At 42.7% G+C, this 20,941-nt stretch overlaps 1 protein-coding gene across 1 annotated transcript in view; it reads left to right on the forward strand.

Moving 5' to 3' along the window:
* Nucleotides 1-62: 62 nt before the first annotated feature.
* Acad11 (acyl-CoA dehydrogenase family member 11) overlaps nt 63-20,941 on the forward strand; it is a 78,608-nt gene continuing 57,729 nt past the window's right edge. The window contains exons 1-5 of the mRNA XM_038324029.1: nt 63-292; nt 7,866-7,965; nt 10,681-10,806; nt 11,358-11,519; nt 13,879-14,043. Of these exons, the coding sequence (XP_038179957.1) occupies nt 150-292; nt 7,866-7,965; nt 10,681-10,806; nt 11,358-11,519; nt 13,879-14,043 (696 nt within the window). The 5' untranslated portion in view covers nt 63-149. The remainder of the gene's footprint in view (nt 293-7,865; nt 7,966-10,680; nt 10,807-11,357; nt 11,520-13,878; nt 14,044-20,941) is intronic.

The raw sequence follows: 20,941 nt of genomic DNA on the forward strand, positions 1-20,941 counted from the left end.
AGCAACGGCTCCCAGAGTCCAGTGATTGGCCTCCGCTAAGCCCCGCCCTGGCCACGCCTCTAAGCTCTAAGTGTAGTTCCTACCTCCTTGCTGCCCCTGCATTGTCTGTGGATTCTGCGTCTCTGTACCCTGTGACAGCAGTGGCAATCATGGAGATGGATGTCACCAGTGACACCGTGGAAGTGCTACCCCAGCACAAGTTCGACGTCAGGTCCCTGGAGGCCTATCTGAATCAGCATTTGCCTGGCTTTGGGGCAGAGCCCCGGGCTGTGCTGACTGTTACTCAATACAGGTATCTATCATAGCCTTCGCCTTCAGCTGGAGCAAGTCTGTGCTTGGTGCTTTTCTTCTTTTGGCCCTGGGTGGGATTCTCATTTGCCCAGTCGCGATTGGTTTCCCTGCAAGGACGCTTCTCCTGTATGGCTTCTCCTTGAATCCTAGGCTAGTCTGAATTAGAAAGCAGTAGTAGAGGCAGTGTCCATTATGCAATGCAATCTTGTTAAGGACTAAGATCATTTGCCTAATTCACTGAGATGGATGGAGCTGGACACTTGTGGAGAAATAGATGCTTTCTGTGACCTTTTTTGCTACACTCTGAAGATCGTTGTCTGGAGGACTGGTGCCATTTTAATTGACCGTAGTCACTTGAGGCTAGGTTAATAACACCACTTGAAGTACTTTAGGCCCAAGTTCTTGAAAGAAAGGAATTAAATTGGATGAGATAACCCTGAGGGTGCCTATCCCCACTGGCAAGTGAATCTGACTTTAATCTGACATTTTGCAGTAAATAGTTTTTCATTTTTATATGATTCCAGTGTAAAACCATTTTATATGGGTCCACTATAAAAACCATTTTATATGATTTTATGATGGTCCCAGTCAATTGTGTGTGGCCTTTTTCTCTGGGGATTTAACTGTAACATAAATTCTGAAACCAAAGTTTCTCTCTTGTAACATTTGCCCGTTCACATTTGTCTTGATGAAGAAATGACAAAATCCAAAAGCCACAGAGAAACCCTGTCTCGAAAAAAAAAAAAAAAAAAAAAAAAAGAAATGACAAAGTATGATGAAGGAATGTAGGTGAAAGGGCTTGAGCATTGAAATATCTGTATAGAGGTGAAATAAAGAATAGTTGACACTTCTGCTTTGTGTTTTAAGCAGACTCAAACAGATCAAAGTTTAAATTTCAGTGGTTAGTCCAGTCCGTGTGGAATTTGGCCAGCTTGTCATCTGACCATCACATCCTGCTCTGAGATAAAGGTCATATATTCTCAGGCTAATGTGGTCCTGTATTATCTTGAAAGTATTCTGAATTAAGTTGATATTCATCAAAATCATGGTCATGAAATGAAATTAGGTGTAAAACAGAACTTATTTCTGAAACCAAGCTTGGTGCTACTGGCTTTAATCCCAACACTTGGAGGCCAAGGAAGGAAGATAGTAAGGTCAACCCAGACTGTGTAGCAATCACAGGTCTCAAAAAACCATTTTTCCAGAACCGTTATGTAGGCTTGGTTTAACATACATGCATGGAAGTACAGATTCAACACAGAAGACACATTCATTTCCCCAGATGAAAACATTTTAAAGTTAAAAATATACTAGGCCACAAAAGCATCAAAAAATCTTTTTGAACTTTGGGCCATTGAGATGGCTTATGAGGTAAAGGCACCTGCTGCCAAGCCTGCTGCTCTGTGGTCGGTCCTTAGAAACCGCCTTGTAGAAGGAGAGAACCAGTTCTGAAAGTTGTCCTCTGACCTCCACACATCCTCTGACCCCCACATAAATAAATACAAAAACCCACACATTTTCACAGTATAAGTGCAAGCTTTTTAAGAGGACAAAAACAGCGAACAAATACCATGTAGAAAGTAACGTTCATATGTTGGTGAGCCAATGAGCAACATGGTAATAGTCTGTTAAGATAAATATGCACACCACCTGCATTTCTATATCTTAGCAACAGTCAGAGTATGACATTCAAAAAGCTCTGATAAGAACATGTTTTTAAAAACCAATTACCTAAACACCATGCTAATAGGTATACAAGACCTTTGTATAGAACATGACAAAGCATTATTAGGAATTTTTCAAGAACTTTAGAAATTTAGAAATAACATACATGAAGAGGAAAAGTCAGTACCGTAATTTTTTTTCCCAACAGATCTATTATAGATTCAAAGCAATGTCAATGAAAATCCTCTCTTTTTCTCTAATTAAAAACAAATTCTAAATTTTCTGCAAAAGGCCAAAGGGTTAATAGAAACATTCCTAATGAGAAATGGAATGGGAGGTTTGGATTAAGTAACATAGTATTACAGGTGATTAACTGTGTCGGTGAGGCAGGGTTCACAAAGGATCCACGTTTATAGAACTGGTGTGAGAATGCTGACTTAGAATCAATCAGCTTAGGAGAAATGGGAAGAGCCATAGAAAAAGGTTTTTCAGGAGCTTGTGGTGAGATAACTATTATCCCTATGAAATATTGCTGGGGTCTACCTCAGTAAGTAGAGCGCCCTCTGGCATGGATGAAACTAAGTGTTTAACCCCAGTGCCACATAAACCAGAGACGGTTTGTGGTGCAACCTGCAATCCTAGCGCGGAGAGATAGAGGCAACAAGAGTGGGTATTCAAAGCCACTCTTAAACAACTTCACACAATTGCCCTCTGGCCTACTTTTGCAGATGGTGGTGTGTATGTTCACACACATCATGTGCGTGCATTGTTAAGATACGAGACCTTAAAGACTCATTAAAGTATGAGTCACTGTAACTGCTGTTGACCAACCTTTGACATTATTCTGAGACTGAGAAAACATGCAGGCTCTGTGCCCCAGTGATCATCATTTCTTAGAATCAAGAAAATATTTTTACCGGGATATCAAGAAATCATCTACAGACTATTCATCGTGTTGCTTACAATAGAATAACTTTAAAACGATAATATTAGTAAAATAAAAGAATAAATTGCCCATGTACATAGTGGACTACCATACATTAGTGAAAATGATTCACCCACCGCTGTACATAACATATATAATAGCAATGGACAAATATAGAGCATGTGGCTTAAGGAGTTAAACTTCAAGAGAACAATAAGCGTGAAATTCAAGGCAGAGTTACTCAAAGGTCTGGTAATTTCTTCAATATAGAATATTGCATTTGTTTGCCGTAGCTATTCTGTGCCTTCTAGGTTTTGTAAACATTCTTTTTAGTTATGCAAAAATCTTAACTTTCAAATATTAAGTCATTTTGGGAATATAACCTATAGTTAAACAGCAATGTAAACATTACATAGCTTGACAAAATAAAACTTCTGTCTTAAGCTGGGTGGTGGTGGTGCACACCTTTAATTCTGGCACTTGGGAGGCAAAGGCAGATGGATCTCTGTGAGTTCGAGTCCAGCCTGGTCTACAGAGCGAGTTCCAAAACAGCCAGAGCTACATAAAGAAACCCTGTATCAAAAATAAAAACCATCTGTCTTGTAGCATTGTGCCTAATGTGTCTCTAGCTCTGTTGTTGGTCTTCTGTATGCTCCACTCTACATGAAGCAGATAGACAATAAACATGAATGATTTCTAAGTATTATTTGCAGGTTTGTGTATGTTATGGGGTGTAAAAAATGTTGAGGACAAAGAAGAAAGGCTACATTGAAAAGGTAGTAGCCCACAAAGACTAGAAGGGGTTGAGGATGAGACCATGGAAGCTTTCAAGGCACAAGGGACCACTGAAGCAAAGGCCAGGGATGGGGAGTGTGGCTCATGTGTCAAGGAACACAGACTAAGTACTGTAAGCAGGGGTAACAGAAGCCATAGGGACTTTGCCCTTCACTTTGAGTTGAAGTGGGGAAAATTGGAGATTTTTGAGTAGAGGAAGAAATAATTTGCTGTCCTTATTGTTTTCAGCAGAAACTCTGCTGTGTTGAGTTTGACTGGAGAGAGCAAAGTTGGAAACAAAACCAGTATGCTACAGAGTTCCAGCAGAGGCCTTTGTGGCACAGGCCAGTGTGGTGGGGTAAACCAGGTGAGAGGAGATCAGATCACAGTCTAGGTAGATTTAGAAAGAGTGGCTAATAATTAGATGCGGGTTAAGAAAGAGAGAGATATAGTTGTTCTGGTTTTGCCGTGGTACCTAAGCATGGGGTTATCATGAACTAAAATAAAGGTGAACATAAAAGATGTCATAGTTTGAGGGAAAATGTCCCTGCAGGCTTATGCTTTGAACTCTTGACCCCTAGCTGCTGGAGCTGCTTCAGTGGTTGGTAGAACTGAGGCAGGCAAATGTAGGTAAGACTTAGCCACTTGGCACTCCAAGTGGAGACCCCCTTTCTAATAACGCTCTTAGCATCTGGGAGCCCTACCTGAATCAAGGTGCATGGACAATCTGCTCCAAACAAAGCAGTAGGTCACTCCTGCCTCAGGAACTCTTGGATGACTGGCAGTTTTTGCTTGGTGTCCATTCGTGTGTGAACATATTGAAAATATCCTGGAACTAGATGCAAAAGGCCAATCTGGTCTGCGTTCGTCTTGGGGGTATAAATAGTAAGGTGAATTGTGTTCTCTGGTAAACTTTTAGACTTGTATTTACCATCTTATGCCTAGGCTTGGTTAGGCATGTGTATGAATAAAATCAGGTTCTTCTTGGGAAAGGACATTCACGATAAGCACTTGCATAACCAAGCCTGTCAATCAAAAGCAAAGCACCCACAGTATGCCCCTTAGCAACCAACTCTTCCTTCTCCTGGGTCCCACGGAAGAAAGTCCCACTGCTTTGTGGCATTCTTGCTCAAGTAGCCCACCATTTCCTTGAATTAGACCCAGCACCATCTCTTTACATTAAACTTCTCAGGCCTTGACATTGATGTGTGCTTTTTCAGTTTTTGTGGATAAGACTCCCCAAACCTGGAAACACCCAGACCACTGACAACAGAACCCTTGGGACTTGTGCCTTAGATTATAGAAGTGGGGTGCCGGGGACAGGCCTTGATGGTCACGTGTGCTTCTGATGCCACCCGGAGCGCTCTGCTTCCTGGTTTGCTGAGCCACTCCGACATGCTTTCCCCCATGAGACAGACCATATACCCTGAGACTGGGAGCTCCCAAAAAGGGTTTTTCTGTCTATTGCTTCTGGCCGACACTTTATCATAGTGATGAGAAATGCTAGGAACACGGAAGAAATGTGAAGGAAGCTCTGTGCTGTGACTTTGAGGATGGTTCCTAGACACTTCAGTGAATATGCCAGAGTGGCCAACTGGATATAGACTCGGGGCAGAGGCCTTGTCTAGACATAGGTTTGAGAGTTGATAGAGAAGGCATTGGAAACCACAGTGCAGAAAGGCTTACTTGGAAAAAGAGTCTAAATAAAGTGGAAGTTTGGGGTTCCAGCCACAGCACCCCAGTAATAAGAAGCTGGAGAGTTAAAGGGAGGCTAAAAAAGAGTTTGAGAAGAAGTGGCCAGATGGTAAGAGAGTGTCATGATTGTGCTAGTGATCTTGAGAAGGTAATATTAGTGGAAAGATGGGGACGAAAGCTTGATTGGAGTGGGTTCAAGACAAACTGATTAAGACAGTTGCAGTGGAGAGGGATGAAGAGGGGCCAAGAAAAGATTTCAGGAAAAACCAAATAACCAGTGATTAAGAATTTGTGCAAGAGAAGATTCTAGAGCAAAGACCTTGAGAAGAAAAGAAAAGCTCTGGAGGAAAGGTTATCCTGGCTGTCAGAAGCCAGGCTCTACCTACAGTTCTGATACAAAGGTATCTTGGCTGTCGGAAGCCAGACTATACCTACAGCTTTGATGGAAAGGTATCCTGGCTGTGTTCTGGTGGAGGGGTTTCACTGCAGGAATGTAGCAATCCTGCTCCCTTCTGAGAGAGCTCTTACAGCCCAGCTCTGCTCCACTCTGCTGGGAGAGTTTCCCCACAGATACGGCCATTGCTTGTCCGCTCTGCTCCACTCAGGGAGTTTCCCAGCTGAGATGCCCATGGCTTCCTTGCTCCAGCAAAAGTTGTTACTTCTCTGCCCCACTCCACTCTGGCAAAAGAAGATTTTCACTCAAAACTCATTCAGGAGTGGCCACCTCTGCCAGGGTGGGAAAAGGCAGCTGCCAACTGAACAGGCACAGGGCTTACATGGGGGCTTCTTAGGGGCAGTTTTTCCCAGGGTGAAAATTTTCAAGGACTTGGTTGGATTTCAATCCCTGAGTTTGTACGAGCTCATAAATTAGCTGAATTTCATGCTCAGGGGTTGGTTGGTTTTGTGTTCAGGGATAGGCTGGTTTTTCTGCTTAGGGATTGGTTGGTTTTGTGCTCAGTTGGTCAGGGGCAGAATGCTTCTTTGGCTCTGGTTTCAGGGCCAAAGTAAGTGCATGCGTGTGTGTGTGTGTGTGTGTGTGTGTGTGTGTGTGTGTGTGTATGTTGGCTCTGGTTTCAGGGTCAGAGGGTGTTTCTTTGGCTTTGGTTTCTGGGCCACAGTGTGTGTGTGTGTGTGTGTGTGTGTGTGTGTGTGTGTGTGTGTGTGTGTTGGCTCTGGTTTCAGGGTCAGAGGGTGTTTCTTTCACTGGCTCTGGTTTCTGGGCCAGGGTGTTTGTTTTTTGGCTGACCCTTTACCCCAACACCTTTACCCCCTGAACCATCTCTCCTGCCCTGTGTCACTCTCTTGAGGAGCTATACCTGGACTGTCAGACCCTCCTTTGGCCTGAATGTTGTATCCAAGATGACACTTAGCCAGTTTCAGAATAATAACACCTGCACCTTATTTTCTTCAGACAAGACAACTCTCAGGTGGAGAAGTGTGCAGAGTTCACCCCATGTCCAGCTCCCACGTTGCACCCATGGGTCAGGCTGAAGCTGCCCACTAAGTAACTTTGTCTAGCAGTGTACCCTCGCATGGCTTCCTCCCCTCCCCGAGATCTGCCTTGCCCCCTTCTGTGTGGGGATATAATGAGAGGCACCATTTATAAGGAAGCAGGTCATCGCTGCACACCAAGTCTGCTGGCCCCTCGATCTGCTGGCCCCTCGACTGTGGGCTTCTGAGACTGTAGAACTGTGAGTAAGCTTTTGCAGTTTATAAACTACCTAGCCTACGGTGTTTTATTTATTGGCACGCGTGGAGTATGGCAGGTTTCTCAACCAGGATAGGACCCACACACTCACCCTTGGCACCTCACCTGTCGCTGCAGGGGTACAGGAGACGTACGGGTTCTACATGTCTGAAGGGTTACTACAAGAACTCTGAAAAAATTCATATGGTTCTCTCCTGTCTGTATGATATGACTTATTTTATTTGCTTCAAAGAGGCTAAGGGTGGCATATTAGGGTCTTGTGATATTAATGGATAGCCAGGATCTTATCAAAATAACCCACCCTATCTGCCTTATCAATAGAAGGATTCAGTCCTTATCAATAGTCAGAGTACCATCTCTTACAACAGACTTCAGCAATTTCTTTAGCACCAGATATCTTGTTCAAGTTCTTAACGGTCCTAACTATGAGCTCAGTGGTTTGTACCCTGAGGTCATCAGTGCTTCCCCACTGCTGGGGTCCTGCTGGGTGGGGTGGGGAGATTTAACCAGTGCTGTGTTGAGGTGGTGATAGTCCCCAGTGCAGGGGGGTTTGGGGGGGCTTCTGCATTTGTTTCCTTGCTCTTTCTGTGTCAGAACTGGAGAAGGCATTTCTCCTGCTGTGTTTGCAGAGTCCTCAGCTGCCAGCAGGCTGCCTTCTGTTTAGTGTCACCAGGAACTCGCCCTCCTCCAGCTGCTCGGGGCACCCCTGTGGCCAGCCCAGCCTCAAGATCCTTGCTGACATTTCAGTAGGACTTCAGAAGGAAGGAGACAGTTTATAATTGACCTTTTCCAAACCTTTTTCTCTAGATCAGGACAGTCCAATCCAACCTTTTTCCTCCAGAAAGGACCTCAAGCCTATGTTCTCAGGAAGAAACCACCGGGCTCTCTGCTCCCCAAAGCACATAAGGTATGGCACAGAACACAGCGAGCAGTTCTCCCACCACAAGAAACTCCCTCTGAAAAACACAACTGCCATTCAAACTGCATTTGAAAGTCTTCTCAGGACTGGAGAGATGGCTCAGAGGTTAAGAGCAGTGGCTATTTTTCCAGGGGTCCTGAGTTAAATTCCCAGCAACCACATGGTGGCTCACAACCGTCTCTAATGAGATCTTGCACCCTCTTCTGGCCTGCAGGCATACACACAGGCAGAACACAGTATGCATAATAAATAAATAAAAAGTCTTCTTACCATTACTGACTAGTGGAAATGCATGTCTCTTTTAATTAAATATCCGCTCCATTTGTACACCTTCTTGTTTGAAAGAGGGCGGAACCTAAAGCTGTGTTGAAGCTGTCGCCCTGAACCCCTCCAGGTCTCCCGTGGGCTTCATTCTTTCCTGTGGATATGATCATCGCTACTCGTGTCTACATGGTCTGTTTTCCCTCCATACGAAGAGTGTCTGTAATGACAATCTTTGCCCCATGAGTTATTATAATGTATTTGCTGTGGACATCTTAAAATCATTCAGTGGTTTAAAAAAGACATGAGCAATCATTTATAATAAGCTTTAAGTTTTAGACTTATCAGAGAGAATGATAAAAATGTTTGTTACAAATTAAATTTTATAATTATTCTGAGTTGTTCATTACCTAATAATATATGCATAAACCAAGTTATCATACTGTGGTTGGGGTTTCTGTCCTGCCCGGTTCCTGCAGTCATTAAGTCCCAAAGAAATAACACAGAGGTCTACATTAGTTATAAACTGATTGGCCCATTAGCTTCTTATTAACTCTTATAACTTATATTAACCCATTATTCTTGTCTATATTAGCCATGTGGCTCGGTACCTTTTTTGGTGGGGCAGTCACATCTTGCTTGTTCTATGGCTGGGTCAGGACTGCAGAGGAATGAGCTTCCTTCTTCCCAGAATTCTCCTGTTCTCATTGACCTGCCTCTACTTCCTGTCTGGTTGTCTTGCCTATACTTCCTGCCTGGCTACTGACCAATCAGTGTTTATTTAAAATATAATTGGTAGAATACAGACCATTGTCCCACACCATCATACTATACCTTATAAATACATACAAACACAACTTATCAGTTAATTTCTAAACTAATTTTCTTTTTTTTGCAAAAACAGGGATTATCTTGGGATAGTTAGAGAGCAGGAGAGGACATAGATCCAAGTGCTGGAGAACATTCTAAATACTCTATGTGTGAAGATGGTACTATAATCATGTGCTTTTGTTTATTTCTTTGTTTTCCAAGACAGGGTTTCTCTGTGTAGCCCTGGCTCTTCCTCTGTAGACCAGGCAGGCCTCCAACTCACAGAGATTCTCCTGCCCTTGCCTCCCAAGTTCTGGGATTAGGTGCACCACCACTGCCCGGCCATCATGCACACTCTAGTCATTTGCCGGGGAAAGATCATTGTGGGGTAGATTTTATATCATAGTAACAGGAGAACAGAGAGTCTGACTTTCTTGGCTCCATCATATTCCTGAAAACATGAAGTAACTTGGATGCTTAAAAAAAAAAAAAAGGTTGGGTAACTTTTGTTACTGTCAACATGGCGTGCCTGAAGGAAAACCCCAGCCCTTCCTAGAAATCTCAGTAGCAGTTCTCTTTGCTTTCTTCTTGACTGTATTCCACCAGAACACAGCAGAACACGCCATGCTCTCAGCCCAAGTACAGCTTCCTCAGCTTCCCCTCATCCATCTGTGTTTTAAAAAGCAATGTTCCTGCTTTGCAGTCCAGGTTGTAATCCCCTAACCCTTTTGTCCCCTGACACTTTCTCGTTTCCTGGCACTAGGGCAGTTGTACACATCTCTTTCAATAGCCATTGGTCCTATTGGCTGTTCTCACCTCAGGTTTGATTACTTCCCTCTCTATGGCTGCATTACTCCTTGATATCAAGGTAAGCTACATGGTTTCCCTCCTTAGAACTGGTCAGTCTCCCTGCCTCTGGAGCAAGGCACCTTCCACATGCATGAATCATCCTTGCTCACCTGTATCACAGCTCTGCTCTAACCTGCATCCTTGGGTCCTTTCTGGGTCTGCATGTGCGACCTAGTCAAGGATGTCATTTTTCTCCCTGGTCTTACTTGGGCTCTAGCTTTAATACCAATTTTCTCTAGCTGTCTGGTCCCGCCCCCCCAAGCTCTCTGGATCCCCACAACAGGCCACGTACTTGTAAGGGTCCCCATGCTCCCTCCTTAGAAGCATGCTTCTCTCTTGATGTCCAACAGGGATGGGTGATTTTTTTTTTTGTTCCCACAACCACCACCCACCTCCCACAGCTCTTATATCTGACTAGAGGAAATCCATCCTGAGCCTCTTGAGAGGTGTGAAGGGAGAGCCAGCAAGCAGGGAACTGCTGAGAACAGAGGGATTCTCTAACAAAACCTGTGAAATACAGCCAGACTGCTACCCTCATGCTACGAGAGCCAGTATTAAGCCCTATGCAAATGCCTGTCCTTTCACCCCAATTAAATGGTCATGCTTTAGAGCTTCCTACTTTGTAATTGTGGTGATCCAAGGAGTGTCCTCTGAACAGGGAATTGTTACTGTCAGCCCTGGGTTAGTCATAGGCACAGTTTTGTAACTGATAACCTTAGTTGCGATTAGCTCACATGTAGTTATAAAATTTCTGTGTTTCTGATTTTTAAAAATCCTATCTAGATTGATAGAGAATTCAAAGTCCAGAAAGCCTTGTTTTCCATTGGCTTCCCTGTTCCCGAGCCTCTACTGTACTGCAGCAATGCTTCCATTATAGGAACGGAATTTTACGTGATGCGGCATGTGCAGGTAAGTTAACAGTCTTACCTGATTGTTGTTTTTTCAATTATGGGGCTAATTACAGCATTACATTAGTTGAATGTTATTATAGTCATAGCTGATGTTGTTTGCTCAACTTTTTAGTACAGGTCCTTTCCAAGGGCTTACAGTTTTGTTCCAAGTACATACAATGAGGGAGAACAGAAATGGACTAGGAGCAATTTTAGTAAGTAGCTCTCAATAACTTGTTCTTAAACAGTCCTCTAGGTGTCAGTAAAGAGCTACCCACAAAGGCAGTAGCCAAACAGGAAGGCAGATTATGTATGCATGTGTGTGGTGGAGAGGCTCTTCCACATAGAAAGACCAAATCATTGAGAGCAAATTCAAATTGTTTTTTAATTTAGAGATGTGGGTTATAAACAGTTTGAAGCCTTCAGTTTCATCCTGGCATGTTCTTGTATTTTGCCTTTGGCATGTAGCCTCTTACATATTTCACAAGTAAAGCTATGCCTACCACACTCTATACAGTGTATGTTTTGCTTGACAGCTATTTAATCTGGCCATTGTGATCACTTTGATAGGGTCGCATCTTTCGTGATTTTTCAATTCCTGGAGTTAGCCCAGCAGAACGCGCAGCTATATACGTGTCTATGGTAGAAACCTTGGCGTGGCTACATTCGCTGAATGTGAAGTCACTGCGGCTGGACGGATATGGTAACGGAGTCGGATACTGCAAAAGACAGGTAAGCTGCCTACATTAGAACGTACGTAGCCGGGCGGTGGTGGCACACGCCTTTAATCCCAGCACTCGGGAGGCAGAGGCAGGCGGATCTCTGTGAGTTCGAGACCAGCCTGGTCTACAAGAGCTAGCTCCAGGACAGGCTCCAAAGCTACAGAGAAACCCTGTCTCGAAAAACCAAAAAAAAAAAAAAAAAAAAAAGAACGTACGTTAAGCTCCCAGAAATAATACACTGTAAGTGGCTAGTCAAAGTACACCCTATTGTTGTGTGGCTCTCTGAAATCCTGCCATTTTAACATCATCCTTGGTAATATATCCAGATATGTGTTAGCATGAAATAATGTTATTGTTGGTGGTGATGGTGTGTGTGTTTTGAGCCGGTGTACATATGTGTGCGGATATACATGTAAGAATGTGCACATGGATGTGGAATAGAGGCCAGAGATCAACCTCAGGTGACATACTCAAGAGCCACCCACCTGTTTTTGAGACAAGGCCTCTCATTGGTTGACCTGGAACTTCCTAGTTAGTCCGACTGGCCAGTGAGCTTCAGGGTCCTCCTGTGTCTACTCCTCAGTGCTAGAACTCCAAGCATGTACCACCACACCTGGTTGGCTTTCTTCGTCTTCCTTCTTCCCTCCCTTCCTTTTTTTATTTTCTCTTCATGTAGATTCTGGGGATCGTGCTTAGGTTCCCCTGATTGCCCAACAAGCCCTTTACTGTCTGTGCCATTTCCCCAGACTCTGACTTGATTTTTTAGTTAACTTTTGTTCAGTAACAGCTTCTGTTTCAGCTCTTCACTTGGTTCACCAATGGATTTTCTACTTGGTTTTTTCTCTCTGAGTTGGGCAAAGCAAATATGTCATGTGCTTAATACATGTGGAATACTTTTTTGAATATCAAGAAAGCAGAAATAGAATTTTGCCCTAAAGAAACTTGTGGTAGGGCTGGAGAGATGGCTTAGAGGTTAAGAGCACTGACTGATCTTTCAGAGGTCCTGAGTTCAATTCCCAGCAACCACATGGTGGCTCACAGCCATCTATAATGAGATCTGGTGCCCTCTTCTGGCATGCAAGCATACATGAAAGGAATGCTGTATACATAATAAATAAATAAAAAAGATACTTGTGGTCATTTTTGAGACCACAAAACAAATATAAACATATAAACATATAAACCATATAAACAAAGCTGAGAAATGGGCTATTTCCCTGAGTGTATTACCTGTTTGTAAATTGTTCATTGTTCATCCCAAGAACTGTATGTCCAAGGCATAGAGACTGACATGCCTTTGCTTGGATGGGAAGAACTCATTAGGAAAGAAATAACATAGAGTGCTAAGAACAAGATGATGACTCTTGCAGTCAAATAAAAGTGAGACCAGCTGCATTTGGGCTGCATTCCATTATGTGTATCCTTTGAGGGTAGGGTGGGGAGAGTCAGAGAATATTCACTATGTATTGTGTCGCAGACTAAGTGAGCTGTAGATATTCTTATTTTTAACTCTCTGCAAACCCCACAAGACATAGGTATTGTCCTCATTTTGCAGATGAGGGCTCTGAGGTTTATACTGACCCAATAATATACAGGTAAGTACTTAGACATAGTATAAACCTCAATCAGTGAGACCCCAAAGTTGAAGACCTTTGCTGTGTTGTGCTAAATTGAGCAGATGTACATTGGGCAATGGAGAGAGATAAACAGCTCATAATGTGGTCTTCTTTGTTAGAGAACTTGGAGAATAGGTGGATTTTTGTTTACTCTTAATTCTCTGAGCAATACAAAGTCTGAATGTTTTTAAATACCTGTATGTTTAAAATACTCTGTGGGTGTAGGAAAGGATGTTAAATGGGAAAATTTCTGTCTAGAATTCACGTCCCCTTTTCAGAGAGAAACTGTGTGTGTGTGTGTGTGTGTGTGTGTGGTCTCTCTCTTTCTCTCTCTCTTTGTGTGTCTGTCTGTCTGCTCTCTCTCTCTCTCTCTCTCTCTCTCTCTCTCTCTCTCTCTCTCTGTGTGTGTGTGTGTGTGTGTGTGTGTGTGTATGTATGTATGTATGTGGTTTGTACGCACCTCTTTCTCCCATGAAGTGTTACTGCATGAGGACCGTTCTTGACAGCTATACCAGCATTTATACTTCTTGTCTGATAGAGGCCTAGGCAGGTAAAATGGAGCTAGCTGGGAAAGAAACTGAAGTTCAGGATTTTAGGTTTCCAGAAGTGCTTCAGGCTTTGGGAATTTCAGCTGGTGAATGTTTTGTTAAGTGTTTAGGAGTGAAGTGGACTTTGGCACAGGAGAACTTGTTTTAGAGTCACTGGCTCCCACATTTTATCTTCACTCCTGCCACTTTCTCATTTGTCCTTCAGATATCCACCTGGACCACTCAGTACCAGGCTGCAGCCCATCAGGACATCCCAGCCATGGACCAGCTCTCCAAGTGGCTAATGAAGAACTTGCCAGATGATGACAATGAGGAGAGCCTGATTCATGGAGACTTCAAGCTGGATAATATAGTTTTCCACCCCAAAGAGGTAGTCAGCTGTGTTTGTGATGTGTTGTTTAGGTCTGACCTGAATCTCCAGATGGCAAATGTCCCCCCCACCACCACCACCCCCAGAGTGCTAAAGGAGCCCAGATCAGTCTGTTCCTCCCCACAGCGCAGACTGTCTCCAACTTAAAGCCTCTGAAAATGAGTCCTACAGATTTTATAGCACAGGATCCTGTCTGCTTTGGGGAGTGGTCCTAATCTTAAACAGTATCACAGCCATCACTTAAGCTGGACCTGGAAGTGGCCGTGTGTCACTCTTGTCAAAGATTTCAGTCTACTCAAAATGCTTAGCTTGCTAACCTTCTAGCTCTTCCTTCTAGTTCCCTAACATTGCTTTGAGTTCTTCTGTCCTGTGTCATGAGAATCTTTTATTTGTTTAGTATAAACTCAGGGAGAAATCCCAGGAGCCCCCTTGAGGCTTGCATCAAGGAGTTACGTGAGATTAACCTAACCTTTCTCTGTGTAAATACACACAGTGCTGCTTTGGGTAGAACCCAAACAAATGAGTATTTATAGTTTCCTAAGTCTTACTTCTTAGAGGAGGATTTTCTAAGCTGATTAATTTTCTCAGTGTTAAGTGTTTGTAGGACTTGTATTGTACATGTCCAGGGCTTCTTACTTCCTAGCTCTTCCCTTTAGGAAGAGTACAGGGAGAAAATACCATATAAATTGCATGATAGGCATAATTTAAAATAGTACTACATTAACTGACTTTTATAAACACATATAAGCACATTTTCCAGCAGGACAGTTAAGTTTTCCTAGAAAAACCAGCCTGGATGTGGTTTTATAACCCCTATCTTACAGTAGGGATATGGCCTGATAGCTAATAGAAGCTCAAGTAGCCTAGTTTGAAAATAAATTTAGGATACCTGATCTACTGAGCATTGTTGTTAAGCAGCACAGTCCACTCTAGAATGTCAGTTGCTTACCTGTGTGTGTCTGCCTGACTGCCCAGCATGACGAGAAAGTGCAGTGCCTCAGACTGCTAGCAGGAAAGATGGAAAAGTGTGGTTTATACTGAGTATAAATGATCTCTGTGCCACTTTAAAGTTAGAAAACCATTGTCTAACCATCAAATGTAGTGTGAGTGTGTGTGTGTGTGTGTGTGTGTGTGTGTGTGTGTGTGTCTGTGTGTGTATATACATCACTGCCTGGAGGAAGGGGCAGCCTCCAACCAGCTTAGGGCTCAAAAGGAAGGCCACAGCTTAGGTACATACCAGACTTTTCTGAGGGGGTTAGGGAAAAAGACTCTCATATACTCTCTTGATGGTTTCCTTCAAACCTTTTCTTTAGTCTTACTTCGCATTCTCTATTCATTTTCTCTTTCTTGATATTTTTCTTCTAACTCATTTTGACTCGATATTTCTTAATGTTTCCTTTCTAACTCTAATTCTTGATGTTTTCCTTCTAACCCATTTTAACTCTAATTCTATCTCTATTCTTTCCCTTACAGCTTATATACACAGAAAAATCTTTCAGGCAATATAAAAATTACAATGTGGTTCCCCTCTGCTTTTCAAGTGAATGATTTCAAGTAAAACCAGCATGTCTTCCATGTCTCTCGCACGATTAAACATTACACATTACATTATGTATTACAGGTGAAAAACCAATTATCCCAAGAACCCACGTTCATCCATACCCAAGCAACTTGTTACAAATTAACTGTGGGGGCAAGCAAGGTGCTCTTGTCAGGTGTTTTATTGACAGGTTGCACTTTGCAGTTACAAAGAAAAGGCCAATTACTTTATTATGTTTTATTTTCTTGAAATGTAATCTTATAAGGAATCTTAAAGGAATCACAAACCTAAACTTTTATATATGAAAAAGAATCAGTCATCTCTACTTTAAATCTTTACGGTACATACCAACTCATCAATATTTTTATATCAGAAGATTGAGGGCAGAAATTGGTATAGGGAAATAGTTTTCATCTTTGGTCATCAGCCAATCCTAGCACTGTAAGTACATCAGCTAGTAACAATTTGGCTACTTTGTGTTTTTGACCTCAGCTGTGTCCTTGTGAACTTTAGATTGTTTTCTAAGGCTTTTCATCTCAAAGTATTATCAAAACATCTGACTCAGTCTGAAGTTATTTTAAAACTTTGTTTCAGCTAATGATTCACGCTGAAACCTGTGGCTGCATCTTTCAGCATTAAGAGAATTAGAGCCAGCCTGGCTCTGGCACTCAATTGTTTTTCTTAATCATGCAGCTCCTTAGGTGAAACTCATAGGCCCTGGCTGTGTAGCATTTCCTTGTATTTGTTTTTATTCTTTAAAACTCTGTAAAGCTAACATTATTATTACCAATTAGACAGTAAGCTAAGCGAGGAATCATCCTCATGACAATCAATAGGTAAAAATGCCCATTAAAATGGGGTGTTCCCATGAGATAAACACAGTACATTACAGGCAGTGGGGGTCTCCCCATTCACACCATGTCAGATACCAGAGAAAGATCACAGTAGCAAACATGTAAAGGCACAGTAGAAGCAAAAGACCTTCCCAGGGTCTGTGGTGTTGGGGGCCTTGTCTAACTGAGATTGACCCATCAGAGAGTTTCTTCCTGGTGGGATGACACCTTGAACTTCAGTTACCACCTGCTGCTCCTCTGACACAGCCACCAACGTGTGTGCGTGCGTGCGTGTGTGTGTGTGTGTGTGTGTGTGTGTGTAACTTTTTATCAATAGCACTAATTTCTGAATTTAACTTTGACAGTTTCCCACCTTAAGCTTAGGAAATAAAGCAATGCTAATTTTGCCCTGGAAAAGTATAACAGCTTATCCCCTAAATCATCAGAATCTGGTCTGTCTTTACTATATATTATTTGATTTATTGATATTTTAGAGCCTGTCTTTCAGTATGCCAGAGTCCTCTATGTTCCATAGCCCTAGGTACTTTTAGTTTTCATTTAAGGCATGTAAGAAAAAAAATGGGCTATATGTTTTTGACTAAGATACTTAAATTTTAGAATTAGTCCTAACATACTGAGTCTGATAGTAAACTATAGTCAATACTAGATTGTTTCCGCTTCGGTCATTAATCTCTGACTTTAAACCCATTTATTAAAGACACGAAACACCAACCAGGCATCATCTCTCTTCAGAGCAATGAATCAAATTGTCTGGGAAGGGTTTGTTTTTTAAAAGAAAGCAATGGGGGTCTTGAGGGATGACTGGGCAATTCCTGCACTCATGGATGCTCTCCCAGAGGACCTGAGTTCAGTTCCCAGCACCCACCTAGGGAAGCCTCCAACCGTCTATAATTCCACTTTCAAGGGAGCCAACATCTTTTTCTGGCATCTGTGGGCCCTGCACACACACACACACACACACACACACACATAAATAAATAAATAAATAAATAAATAGATAGATAGATAGATAGATAAATAAATAAAAAATAAATCTTATTTTTTAAAAAAGAAAGCAGAATGTTTTCAGGTTATATGGTAGTTAGTAAAAAATTTTTCTGTCTTATACATAGTAATCTCATAATCACTAGTTAAATTCAATTTAATCAACTTCTGCCACTAGTAAATAGTGTTACTAATTCTTCGTGGAAGTAACATATGGTGGTAAAATTCAAGTCAGCGAGTACTCCCTCATTACCAACTCTCCTCTGATGCATTAACAGGAAGGAAATTGGAGCATAAAACACACGTGGAGAGAAAAAATAACTGAGAAGCAGCAAGAGAACAACACACATAACATTAGATTTTAATTTTTTTAAAAAAAAGAGTTTTAAAACTGGGTATGGTGACGGATGCCTTTAATGCCAGCACTTGGGAAGCAGAGGCAGGAGGATCTCTGTAAGGCTAGCCTGTCTACTTGGCGGCTTGCAGGACAGCCAGCGCTGTTAGACAGATAAAACCCTGTCTCGAACAACAACAAAGTTTTTAAGTGGAAGGAAGCAGAGGGCCATAGGGTAGTACAGAGAGGTCCCGAGTGCCTGCCTTCCACATTCCCCCAAATGGGCCTCAGCTAACTGGACCTGATACATCGCTGGTGCCCAGCTTACTTCAGTTCCTCACCCACTTCCTTTCTCTTCCATTTCCTTCTTCTCTGCTTCCGCCTTCTCTTTCTGTGAGTGCTTACCAAGCCCTATTCTTCATGGAAACGTAAGGTACATTTATATGTTATAATATGCGTGACCTGGTTTGTTCTGTAATATGATAAATGTGAACAAATGGAACGTGGGGGAGAAGAGGATTATTTGGCTCACACATTCTGATCCTCCTCCGTCGCTGAGGGGCATCGCGCTGGAACTGAAGCTGCCTACTGGCTGCTTCGCCTGCTTTCCTATGCAACCCAGGTCCACCTGCCCAGGGCTGGCACTGCTCGCGGTGGGCTGGGCCCTCCTACAGGCCAACCTGATGGAGACCTTTTCTCAGTTGTGTTCTGTCTTCCAGACGACGCTAGCTGTGTCAGCCTGACACAAACTGCCCAGCACATGCACTAAGAATGTTGGGGGGGGGGGGGATTATAAGAGACCCTTAATTACACTGCCACTGTTCTGTAAGGTTTAAGGTTTGTTTTTAAACTAGTGTTATGTTTTTGTCATTAGAATACTATGATTGGGAAATAAAAGAGAAACAGTTTTTGGTGACGAACCTCCCAGGAATGTGTGGGATAGGTCAGAACAAGCTCATTACTCAGCCTTGCACGCATTCTGGTTACTCTGCAAGGAGGCACAGTAAAGAAACTGCCAACATGACTTCTACGTTATTAGGGGAAGGTTTCTATTGTGAATGAGAGAGAGAAAATATCCAGAGGCAATTGAGAAAATCCAGAGCAGAGAGAAAGAAATCGTCTGGGCCCCTATAGTGTTATAGACTTAGGGGCTTGACCAGCAAACAGGCATATCTCACAGTCCTGCGCTAAGGAACCCATGATTAAGATGCAGCATCCTCTGGGCTTGCACTTGGCCTTCTTCCCAGGTCCTCACGTTGCCCCGGGGATGGGTGGAGAAGGATAAAGAGAACTTCCTGTCCTTCTGTGTAGGCTGAGCCCATCAGGAAGGCCTGTGACCCTAACTAGTAATGCCAGCCCCTGGGGGTAGACTTTAAGCCTGTGACTCCGAGGGTTCACAAACAAGCAGTCAGTTCGTGGTAAAATCTGATTTCCGCTTTAGACCTTCAAACTTTCAATGCTGCATGGGCCCCCACCCCCCTGCAGCTTCTCATGTAACTGGTCAGCTTCAATGATCTGAAACAGAAACACCCTGTTATCATGCATACCGTACTCTCTACTCTTTTATTTCTTGTTTGTTTGAGACGGCATTGAAATGTAACCCAGGTTAGCCTCACACACTGCAGTCAGACTTTCTTTGGACTGCCAGCTCCCAAATAATAATATGGAGACTTTTTATTAATTGTAAAATTTTGGCCTTAGCTTAGGCTTTTTCCCAACTAGCATTTTCAACTTAAATTAACCAGTTTCTCTTTATCTGCCTTTTGCCTTAGGTCTTATTACATTTCTTACTTCTGTATATCTTACCTTCACTGCTTCTCAATGGCTGACTGGCTGGCTCCTTGTCCTGCGTGTGTCCCTCATTCTCTCCTCCTCCTCTCAGTCTTCCTCCCTCTCAAGCCTCGATTTCTCTTCCAGTTCATTCTCTCTGTCTGCCAGCCCTGCCAATCCTTCTCCTGCCTAGCTATTGGCCCTTCAGCTCTTACTAGACCAATCAGGCAAGGTGAAACAGATGCAACACATCTTCACAAAATTGACTTCACATCCTTTCATTGTTAAACAAATGCAGCACAAACTAAAGTAACACACCTTTACAGCATTAAAGTAATATTCTGCAACACAGACAAATGTAACAACTCTTTGCCCAGTAAAATAATATTCCACAACATATGTCTGTATGCCACATCTGTGCCTGGTACTCATGGAGATCAAAAAATGGTATGGGATCCCCTGGGACTAGAGTTAAAGATGGTTGTGACCTGCCATGTGGATGCTGGGAACCAAACCCAGGTCCTCTGGAAGGGCTGCTCGTGCTCTTAACTGCTGAGTCATCTCTCCAGCACCTTCCCATAGCTCTTTATACCTCCTTTGAGAGGCTGCAGAATTAATTGCCCCTTCTTCAGACTCCATGATCCCCGGATGACTTCATTTGATTTTTTACCCTGCAGGGGCAATAGTCACAATCTGTTATTTCAAAAACTGTTTTTAGGGACTGGAGAGATGGCTCAGTGGTTAAGAGCACTGACTGCTCTTCCAAAGGACCTGGGTTCAATTCCCAGCACCCACATGGCAGCTCACAACTGTCTGAAGATCCAGTTGCAGGGGATCTGACACCTTCATACCAATGCACATTAAATAAACCATAAAAATATATATTTAAAAAAAACCAAAAACTGTTTTTAGTATTTAGTTAATTAAAATACATAGACTGGAGGTATGTGTGAAAATTAGAACATTTCCTGAGTATATGATACTAAATATTTAAACCTTTCATGTACTTTTCTCTGCATAATATCATGTGGGCTATAACTTTATATCTTAATCAAATAAGACTTTTTTTTCAGTTCCTCTAATTTGAACCTAGATCCAGGCAAGCACATTACCAATAACCTGTTTCCCATTCCTTTACTTTTTTTTTTCTTTTGAGACAGTATCTTTACTCTGTCACCTAGGCTCTGATTCAACCATAGAGCTGTGTGATGCAGTTCCCACAATAGCCCGCAACACTACAATGATGTGTCTACGTCTTTCCAAAGAATCAAGGGAATAAAGCCGCACACACAGGTACTAGGAGGCTTGGAGCCAACTCACACTGCTGTTTCATCTGGCAGTGGATCATTTGCCTATGTCATTGTTACAGTCCCCGCAGCCTGCCATAGACTAGCATGTGAGGTGACCCTTTCAGAA

The sequence above is a fragment of the Arvicola amphibius genome, chromosome 3 (assembly GCF_903992535.2).
Source record: "Arvicola amphibius chromosome 3, mArvAmp1.2, whole genome shotgun sequence".
Lineage (NCBI taxonomy): Eukaryota > Metazoa > Chordata > Mammalia > Rodentia > Cricetidae > Arvicola > Arvicola amphibius.